Source organism: Hylobates moloch, unplaced genomic scaffold (assembly GCF_009828535.3).
Source record: "Hylobates moloch isolate HMO894 unplaced genomic scaffold, HMol_V3 SCAFFOLD_1, whole genome shotgun sequence".
Taxonomy (NCBI): Eukaryota; Metazoa; Chordata; class Mammalia; order Primates; family Hylobatidae; genus Hylobates; species Hylobates moloch.
This window is the reverse complement of record NW_026652276.1, coordinates 197,113,064-197,124,158: the sequence shown is the minus strand read 5'-3', so window position 1 is coordinate 197,124,158 and position 11,095 is coordinate 197,113,064. Positions and strand designations below refer to the sequence as shown.

At 37.3% G+C, this 11,095-nt stretch overlaps 1 protein-coding gene across 2 annotated transcripts in view; it reads right to left on the bottom strand.

The window, feature by feature from the left end:
- Window positions 1-2,041: 2,041 nt before the first annotated feature.
- TES (testin LIM domain protein) overlaps window positions 2,042-11,095 on the bottom strand; it is a 49,170-nt gene continuing 40,116 nt past the window's right edge. For both annotated transcript variants that reach the window (XM_058426128.1, XM_032761511.2), the window contains 4 exons: window positions 10,304-10,639; window positions 8,816-9,031; window positions 8,318-8,476; window positions 2,042-3,527 (listed from right to left, as the gene is read on the bottom strand). In XM_058426128.1, coding sequence (XP_058282111.1) covers window positions 3,339-3,527; window positions 8,318-8,476; window positions 8,816-9,031; window positions 10,304-10,639 — 900 coding nt within the window. In that variant the 3' untranslated portion in view covers window positions 2,042-3,338. The remainder of the gene's footprint in view (window positions 3,528-8,317; window positions 8,477-8,815; window positions 9,032-10,303; window positions 10,640-11,095) is intronic.

Here is an 11,095-nt window from a genome sequence, read left to right as displayed (position 1 = left end):
TACTCTTCAAATCCAACAATGTTGTCCTCCATCCTACTGTAATGGGAGAGGAGGAGAATCAGTGGGATGTGGCCAGAAAGTGTCTGTCTAGATTCCTAAATCCAGCTGTCCCTGGAACTATATACCATGATGCCTTCACAGTCCATCAATATTTATGGAGAAATCAACTCTAATATTAGTCTCTATTCACTAATGTCTGACTCTAGTAAAGATAACTGGGTACAAGTTGGTTTTGTTATTGGCTGAGGGGCAAGATACCCTGGTGAGGAGTATCACTGAAAAAAAAAAATTGTTAGCAGCCTTCATAAATGTCCTCATAAGATGCCATTCAAAACAAGTATAAAAAGTTAATGGCATCTTATTTTGAGTGCTTCAAGTTGTATTATCACATCAAATAGAAGCTACAATGACATGTTCTCTGTGAAAGAAGAAAATAATTAGCCAAAGCTATTTAAGCATCAACTAAATATATGAAAAAAGATCCTATTAATCTATTAATCAAGCCAGCATGTGTTTTGTGTGGTCAAAGCACATACACATATCCCAGCACAGTGGGTCCTTTGCATACATGTGGGCATTCAGTACAGTCATCAAAATTGTCGGCGAGCATTTAAATCCACAGAGGTCAAGAAGGGGCAGATGAGTAAGAAATTGTGGCAAAGTGCCTTTTTATAGAGACCTTGACGGAATCCCAAGTTTTCCAAAGAATTAAGTGAATACCCAGAAGACAAGTTCAGATATGCCAAGGCATCTCAAGACAAAGGCTGAATACTGATCTTGGGTGTTGGTGTCTCTTTGGTAACTATGGTGAAGTTGTATAAGCTTAAATGCTATGTGTTGGAAATTCCTTGAGAATGAATCAGTGATGAATCCCTTGTCTTTGGTGAAATTGGGCTGAAATACTTCAAAGTCAAATTTGGAAATCTATGCTTGAAGACTTCAGTAATAGAAGTTTCAGCTAGTCAATGAAAAGAACAATCCCTAACCCCTCATTTGCCGCCCCCCACCCCCAAAAATAAAAAAGGAAGGAGGAAAGGGAGATATGTTAGGTACCATGCAACAAATATGAAGGCCAGTACGTCTCAAGAGCAACCCAGATTTCCTAAGGGAATTGGCCGTTAGTAGCAGATGGGTTCTGTTTCAGTTTATTCTCACTTAGCCATGTCTGGGAAAAGTTAAGCTGTACAACTTTGTGGACAATATGCTGTGGAAAATATATTTGTTGCCATTTAAGATAAAGGTATGAGCAAGCATAAAGCAATCTTTATAGACAGTAATGATACTTGTGATATTAGCTTCTAAAATTATATGCAGAATTAGAGTACTTTAGATAAGGTGACACATATCCAAGCTCCAAAAGTTACTTTTGCATGGTTGAAGGCATAGTGCAGAAGGAGTAAATTTGTATGCTTGGTATGCACATGTGCATGTGTGTGTGGTGGAGGGGAGTGGAGAAGTGGAATGTAAAGAGAAGTACTATTGGCCAAACAGGAGCTGGAAAAAAAAAAAAAAGGCAAGTTATTCTGGGTATGTATCAGAGAAAACTGCTACTCCCACAATGACAAAAATAATTGTAGACTGAGGGAGAAAGTATTATGGCCCGCTAACATTAGGAAGAATGAATCTACCACTATTCCCCATTTGCTTCCTGTCTCACGATAAGTTTCCATGAAAAAATTCTTCTTTTAATATTTTTTACATATAAAGAAACCACCGTTGAAACCCAAGTATAAAAGGCTTGTTAGATCCAAATGAATAGAAAATAAGCTCTCCCAAATTTTAATTAAAATTACTTTCCCTTTCTTTGAAAAAAAATTCTTGCATGACCAAACTTAAAAGTCCTGATTTTAAAGTTTCATAAACCTTATCTTTTCTCCATAATGAAACGTCTAGATTCCGTGCTGTCCTGTCAGAGGCAGGCAGACTTTATTTTCGTTTGGGTAATTTTTATCCGTGGAGACATCGCCCCCTGCTGTAACACATGCTTAGTTGCAGAAGCATTTTTCACTCAAAAAAGGATATGAATAAAAAGATACAATGATTATTAAAATGAAAGAAACTTTATTTTGAGTAATATACATATCACTCATTCCATTTAATTTTCATAGTGCATAGCTATGTGTAGAAGTACACAGGGAAAAATAAACATTAGAAATACCTAGCCATGAAAATATACAAGTGAAGACATTTGATATATCCATGGATAGGCTTGGAAGTATTATAAAACAGGATCCATTAGAAAAGAATAAAAACCAGGCAAAAAGAAAATCTTATCTAAATCATGGCAGGCAAGTGCAATCAATATAAATCATAGTCTCTGGGTACAAAAACTATACATGTTCTTTGGATTAAAAGCAAATGGGGGGCTTGGCTTTTATGTCCAAGCCAAAAATCATCTATAGAAGTAAAAAGTGTGTAGGCCAGGCATGATGGCTCCCACGCCTGTAATCCCAGCACTTTGGGAGGCTAAGGCAGGCGGATCATCTGAGGTCAGGAGTTTGAGACCAGCCTGGCTAACATGGTGAAAACCTGTCTCTACTAAAAATACAAAAATTAGCTGGGCGTGATGGCATGCACCTGTAATCCCAGCTATTTGGGAGGCTGAGGCAGGAGAATTGCTCAAAATAAAAAACAAAAGAACTAAAAAGTGTGGATACTGTTATGCGACATGTGATAATAAAATATTCAAGGTCACAGATGGAAGTCACCAACTTACAAAGAGAATACTGAAGGTAGGGGACATTAAAAAAATAGAGAAATGCAATAAAGAAAAGGCCACCTCTGCCTAAATCAGGAAAGAGTAAATGCATAGGCATTAAAACAGCAGCTCTGCATACCACACTGCATTTCTCTTTGTCAAAAAGAATTCACTGTGTATCATTACAAAGGTCAGTGAATAAGACGAGGCAATAAACGTAGCGCCTTGGTATTAGGGCAAATTTAGTTTCCTTTTCATTTTACACATGGGGGGAAAAAAGGAGTGTAGAACTAGAAATGCTCATCTTTCTTTTCAGTACACTAACTTTTAAGTGTTTGGCACAAATGGAATAGAGACACGAAGTTTAATGAGATCCAAGCTTCCAACTAAATGATTTCACTTTGAAAAGCTATGGATACAATTATTTACTGTTTCACAAATCAAATGTTTAAACCAAGTTTAAAAGTTGAGACAGAAAAAAAAATTGATGAAGAAAAAACGGCCAAAAAAATCGAACAAAATCTCTTGGTTTCCTTTACAGTTTCTTTTTTTGCATTTTATTTTTTTCAAATTGCATTTTACAGTAGAAATGCAGACCACTTTGGATAGCTATGGCTCGATACTTCTGGGTGCCCTCCTCCTAAGACATCCTCTTCTTACATTCCACTGAACAGAAAACCATCCCTTCTACTGGCATGAACTTCTGCCCAATGAGGCATTTACTGCAGCAGGAGCACAGAAAGCACTCTGTGGATGCATGCCAGCTGAAATTGTTATAGGTCACCCGCTGCACTTCTGGGTCGATGGCATTGTGGCATCCTTGACACACCTATTAAGAAATAATACAAGAAAAGAGGGTGAGAGATCAAGCTGTAATGGTAACATTTTCATCTTAGGACAAACTGAACATGTTTCTTTAGATGATAAATTAAAACTCATAATGACAACCTCAGAAATACACGACGGAGGGTGGCCTTCTAGCTAACCTTTTTGGCCAACTGTTAATGGAGGTCAATATGCTGAGCAGCCTGAGAAATAACGAGTGAAGGCCAAACAGGTGATTTGATGCATGTAAGATAACTTCATGGCGTTCAAGGCAGAAAGTCTTGATGGGAAGTTCCAAAGCAGTGTGCTTAGTTCTGATGTATTTTATTAGATTGCACATTTGTAATTACACAGAAGTTTATGAGATGATTTTTCCTTGTTCATTAAAGCTTTGAAGTGGTAATTTTACCTGTCTTACCTATGACATATGAGATTATTAACACCACTAATTTCTAGACAGCAGTAAATTAAAATCATGTTCAAAGTAATTAAGGACTCAATTAAAAATACTGACAGTGTTTGAGAATAATGAATTTGCACTAAAAATATAACTTGTAGTTAATTGCCTTCCATTCTGTCATAAGATCAGTCATAATTTATGTGTAATCTAATATTGTAGAACATTAATACTTACAATCCCTGTACCATTCAGTATGTGTTATGAATATATACATGACAAACATGTATATACATACACAAACATACATACATTTACACCACAAAATTTTCTTCTTATTCAAACATGTACATGAGGAAAATGAATAAATAACCTATGTTATAGCAGAAAACAGAAAACCAGTTCGGACCTCTGAAACACTGGATAGTCCACGCCTTATAGTTTATACATGTTCTGAATGAATACAGCTGTCTTAAAGTTTTTGTTTTAAATATTTCATAACAAGTGAAGAGGCCAGCAAGACTGTCTGGTATCACAGTGACTCATCTTAAGCACCCTTGGTCTCGTAATGTGATTGTCAGGAATTACTGAGGGATAAGGGGTGGGAACAGGTGGGTGGAGGTCATTCAGCTTGAGCCTCCTTACTCGAAAAGACTTCAAAATGTGGCTGCTACTCATTGGGTAATTGGTTTAGGCAGTCAAGTGAGGCCTGGTTATATATGTCCACTTCAGACCTGCAAATTTTTGTTACATTGCTTCTGATTACAGAGATTATAGCTCTGTAATCTCTAAGTTAGGTCAACCCAGTCTTCCCTGAGATATAATGAAAATTCTTTCTTTGTGTGATCAACCACTATTCCTGAATACAATAAAAATGAATGCTTCAATTACAAGCACATTTCTAATGTGTAGCTGCACCATGCAGCAACTGCTTTTTGTATATATTTTTAAAGCTTTATTATTCATTTAGAACATTGTCTTATTGTTTTCTACATTTCATATTAATCTTTCCATTTTAAAATTTATGATCAACACATAATAATTGTACATATTTATGGGTGTACTATGTGATGTTTCAATACATGTATACATAGCGTAGTGATCAAATCAGGGTAATTAGGATATCCCTCTCCTTAAACATTTATGATTTCCTTGTGATAAGAACATTCAGTCTTTCCATATTTCTTGTTTGTGTGAGTATTTTGAATGTGTTCTTGTAAAATACACTGTGTTTTATTCCCTTGCTTTTAGACCATGATCTTCTTTTTCTCAGACCTGTGATTTTTTAAAATTACCCAAAACACACATTTTCAGTTGCAATTTACAAAAAAGAGATAATGTTCAATTACACATGAAATTAAGAAAATTAAGCAAAAAGATAATTAGTACACACAAATGGTATAGAGAATTAAGTTTTGTGGTTTCATAAAATTTCATTTTACTAATAATTTGATTACCATTCATTCAAAATCTACTGTTCCCTAATTCCTCAAAAATCTAAAATTGGCCCAGGCTGCGCCGAGGGCCTGGGGACCGCAGAATGCTTCAGAGAGATGATGTGCTTCACCACTTCCTGCCTGCCATTTGATCTTCCCATGTTCCTAAACCTTTAATATTTCAAAGAATTCTTATTTCCTTCAATCCCTCTTTATATTTGTACACAGGATGTAAAAGAGCTAATGACACCTGTTGTAATGAGCTCTCTGCAGGAGTGTCCTGTGAATCTGATGGATGTGAATTCTGGGGATAACCATGGAGTTCTAGTGACTACACAGAGACAAAGTAGGTGCATCTCCCATGTTTTTTCCTTCCAGGTACTTTTTTTTTTCTCAGAAATATTGTTTGGAGTTGAGCACTTGATTTCAGGTCTAAAAATAATTTGTATTTTCTCTCTCTAAGATTAAAAGATCTAAGCAGATCAAGATAACCTTCTCCAAATTTTATATAATGTAGCATGCTGTGTGGGTAGCTCTCTTTGCTGTTAGCTGGAATTTGTTCTGGCAATGGATATGTATGCTCATTTTAATATTAGGCATGGTACATGCCACTGAGAAAGTAAACAAAAATGATGCTACACACATACATACATATATATATATATACACACACACACACACACACACACATATATACATATATATATATAATTTTTTTTTTTTTTGAGACGGAGTCTCGCACTATCAATCACCTGGGCTTGGGGTGCAGTGGCAGGATCTCGGCTCATTGCAACCTCCACCTCCCAGGTTCAAGCAATTCTCCTGCCTCAGCCTCCCAAGTAGCTGGAATTACAGGCACCCACCACGCCCAGCTAATTTTTTTGTATTTTTAGTAGAGACAGGGTTTCTCCATGTTGCCAGGCTGGTCTCGAACTACTGACCTCATGATTCGCCCACCTTGGCCTCCCAAAGTGCTGGGATTACAAGCATGAGCCACCACGCCTGGCTGAAATGATGCTATACTATAAAACTAAATAATTTGAAATTTCTTTTATTTAAAAAAATCCTATCTGCCATTGATTAGAAACAATGTAATACAGAGAAGCTTGTAACAGCTAAAAAAAAAAGAAAAAAAAGCAGTTTCATCTGTTTCAATACATTTTTATTGAGCACCTATGTTGTCCTAGTGTTGGGAACAGAAAAGGCAGATAAAAAAATCCCTGCCCTGATGAAGTTACATTCTAGTCCTTGAGATTAACGGTCAGACAGCAGCAAAAAAAGGTATACATTATAATACCTTTAGTCTGTAGAAAAACTGTTGCAACAATATTCATTGAAGCAGTTTTTAGCTAAATAATGTATCAGGTTACACGGTGATTTAACATCTTGTTCCCCAGGTAAAGGAATGCCCATGGTAACCCGAAAGTGAGAAATATTAAGAACACAAGTCAGTCACTCAAACATTTTCTAAGTGCTGACACTGAAGATATAGAAATAATAAGGCAAGCTCTACCCTCCAGCTGCTTACAGTCTAGTGAAGGAGACAGATGAATGATATTCACACACACACACACACACACACACACACACACACACACACACACCATTGGGAACACGGAGAGCCTGGAGGCAATAGGGATAGGCATAGGGAATCAGGAAAGGTGTTCCGAAAAAAAGTTAAACCTAAACTGAATCTAAAGGAATAAATGTGTAGGTACAGTCAGGTAAAACAGGGAAAAGCAGGGTGTATTAGAAAAACTATTAGGAGTAACGAAAGACAAAGAACAGTGTGTAAACTAGAAAATGATGGTGAACGTGTGGAAATGTATGATTTGGGTTGGATAACTAGTAGAAGGGACAGGAGAGGCAAGAAGGGGCCAGATCTATTAAAAGTTTAATAATTTGCATTTTAGGAAGATAATTTTCCATCATTATGGTGGGTAGCTTTTGAGCAAGATGAATGAAAGTGGAGGAACGAAATTTGAGGCCACTGCAATAGTCAAAATGACAAAAAAAAAAAAAGGTCTAAAGTAGAGTGGTTGTAATTATGAGAATGTGAAATATATTGGTGAGGCACAGTTGACAGAATGAATAACTGTATCTGGGGCAATGGGTAAACGCTGAAAATTGGCATTGACATCAAAACTTGTTACCTTATCTTCACAGTACCACACTCTTGTAACTCTAACTATATAAACCATATGTAATTTCATTCCTTAGCCAGGAGTCCCTTTTACTTGATAGCTCAGGGGACCATTAACACATATGTGTTTTGCTGCATATAAAGAAGTAAATGTCTATTTGGATACTCCTGGTTTATACACTTTACCATCTATGGTCAACTTTTTACCCTTTATCTACATTACCATCACTTGGCCATTATACAACAGCAGCTCTGTGTAAGCAGCGTAAATACAAGAAAAAATATACTTTAACATTGGAATGCTTGGCCCACACAAAAATCTAAATGTGCAGGCCAAGTTTTGTTATGCTAAATCAATTCAATGAGGGTTTAAGAAATAGGTATCTTACAATCTCCAGGTAGCAAAAACAAAATTCCAGTGGGTGGTCCAGTAACACGAACAGAAAGCATCATGTTCAAATAGAGCTAAAGAATATCAGTAGCCCCTAGACACCTTTACTGAAATGGAATCTGATTGCTAACCACGAAAATAAAACAATCTCATTCCCATTAAGAATTTTTTTAAGTGAGGATTTTATTATTAAGCAGTACCTATAATTGATACTGTAAACTTCACAAGTAGAAATCTTGCAGTGGCTTATAGTCAATGCATGTATTGTTTTTGAATTGCCTTGATTTTAACATCCTGTGGTAGGAATCATTTGCTTTCTACTTAGAAGGAGTGCTTTCTGTTTCCCATTTGCAAGAGGCTTTAAGAAAAGCATAAACTCAAGTCCTAAAGCAGGCTGAGGCAACCATATCCTTAGAATACTTCTCACCACAGCGTGATTCTTCACATAGCAGGGCTTGCACACGGGCTTGTCATTGACCATCACGTATATCTCCCCAGCTAGAATGCTATCACAGTCAAAGCAGCAGAAGTGTTTCAGGTGCCAATTCTGGTTTTCTGCCTGGGTATACTCATTGCTGAATATCAGCTAGGAAGAAGATAAAAATAAAGATGGATTTTTATATAATAAGAGATTTATATCTGTAACAACATACTTTCTCAGGGTCTAAAGTTTGAAAATGATAACCTAAAACTTGAACTTACGCTATCACTTAGTTTGGTCTAAATCAATCTTTTATATTTCTAGTCTTTCATTTGTCAACCCAATTAACACAGACAGAATGAATATCAAAAGTTTATTTTTTAAAACTTTTTTGGATGTAAACAGAGCAATTGCTGTTTGGTCAAGTCTTGTTGCCTTCTAGGTAAAGGGACCATATGAGGGTCTAAGAGGGCACCAGCATGCAGGTGGTCCCATAGAACGTACCTCATCACAGCCAGCACATCGGGGTTTCTCACTGTCACAGTAATGTCTGCCACAGTACAGCTTCTCATTCTTCCAAAAATAAATCATGTCAACCAGGAGTTCATGGCAGGTGCTGCAGACAAAACAAGCTGGGTGCCACAGTTTATCATAGCCAGCCCTTTCGGCATAGATGGCTGGGTCGCCTTCTTTCATACTCAGTTTGCAGCAATAGCAGGACTGAAAAGGGAAGCCATTCAGAACAACCTAGTTATTAGAAGACTGCCATTTCTTTTTTTTTTTTTTTTTTGAGACTGAGTCTCGCTCTGTCTCCCAGGCTGGAGTCCAGTGGCGCAATCTTGGCTCACTGCAAGCTCTGCCTCCCGGGTTCACACCATTCTCGTCTCAGCCTCCCGAGTAGCTGGGACTACAGGCGCCTGCCACCACGCCCAGCTAATTTTTTTGTATTTTTAGTAGAGACAGGGTTTCACCGTGTTAGCCAGGATGGTCTCAATCTCCTGACCTCGTGATCCACCCGCCTCAGCCTCCCAAAGTGCTGGGATTACAGGCATGTGCCATCAGGCCCGGCTAAGACTGCCATTTCTTATCATTGGCTTCAGTAGAAATTCAGAGAAACAACTTTGAAGAGACATAATTTCTGCTGAAATTACAAATCTGTCGACGTAGATAATAACGTATTAATAATTCTGTGAAATGGAATCTCAGCTTTCTGCAGGCTATTCAAATCTACTTCATTCACCCTGCGTGTAACAGGCATTATTTCCTGAATTAAGGTCACTTATGGAAAAAGGAAAATAGTAATTTTCAGCTCAATTTTAAGTAGATTTTCTAAAACGATCACCTCAGGGCTTATTAGTGCTCTTTTTTTCAGGAGTAAGCCTTATTGGTTGGTGTGCTAACTGGAGCTATGAGGAATATATTATAGCAGGTTTAGTTCTTATGTCTGTTCATCTGTGTCACAATTGCCTCCTACCTTCAAGTTATTAGCAAAATACTTCAATTTCTCCCTTTAGAAGAGACTTAAAAAAAAGCTTCACTATATATCCACAAAAATTAAATTTAAGTTTGAATTTTAGGCATGTTCTCACAAGCAAAACTGAATTAACCTAAGCATATATTCTTATTTATGGGCAGAGATAAGCAATTAATACCAAGATTATGTTTAGAAACAGACTACAGAATAATAATGCTGTCTTTGATCAGCATTATATCAACTACTGTCTGTACATAAATACCAACTACTGTCTGTACATAAAACTCACAATTCACAATATCCTTGATAATAAATACATAGAAAATTTGGCTTTAGACAGAAGTTTCAAACATGATGACCCTCTGTGGGAAGTCTAAACTGAACCTAAATCCTATTTATTCCCCATACCTATTCCCTTTTGGAAACTCAGAGGAGTAGTCCCCAAAAAAGTTCAAAGTATGGGAAAAAAATTCTGTAAAGTATACAAATCGGGCTAACAGTGTGACCACTCTACTTACATATTGAGTTCTTTTGTGCTCAGCAGATTTGTCCTCCATGGCCCCCACTGCTGCTGGGGTGCTTCTATCCCCTCCAGGAATGTTCATTTGTTTGGAGCCTTGGGCATCCATCTCACAGGGAAGTTTGACATCTCCTACTCCCAGAGCTTCGCTCTTATATTTCTTCACAAACTGCTCCATCTCCTTCACCTCTCTGGGAGACAACTCATGGCACTTTGAAGGGTCTTGGTCATGTGCAGGGAGCTGCTTTGCCAGCTGCTTCTTCCGGTACTGTGCCCCCTCTGAGCCTGCTACTGGCTGCTTTTCCTTGGGTAGCATCTGCATGTACTGCCTGGCCTGAACCACAAGGAGGCCAATGTTAACTGGGATTGGCCATTAGGCAGTGTGATGTTTTATAACACACATCAGAAGCAAGTTACTTAAGAAAGAAGTGGGTTCTATCGAATAGTAGCAACTCACCCTCACAGTATATTAAGAAGTTAAAAACAGTACACTAAATAGATTTAGTTGGGTAAAAAGTAACACTTTTTCTCTATGAAATTATACATTTTTTCAGTTTGTAAGATCTGGGTTACTACTGTTTACCTAGGTTAAATAAATGTACAATTGAAAGAAAACACAAACTTTTAGGCAGACATGTTTGGAATGGTCTATAGGACCAGGAACATTTTTATCACATAAAAAGTATCGCAAAATTCACTTTAATGATTTAACTAACCTTAAAAGATTTCCAAATGTTTCATTTGGTTGTTATAATAGCGGAAGGAGCTTGATATAAAACTGCGATCTTTT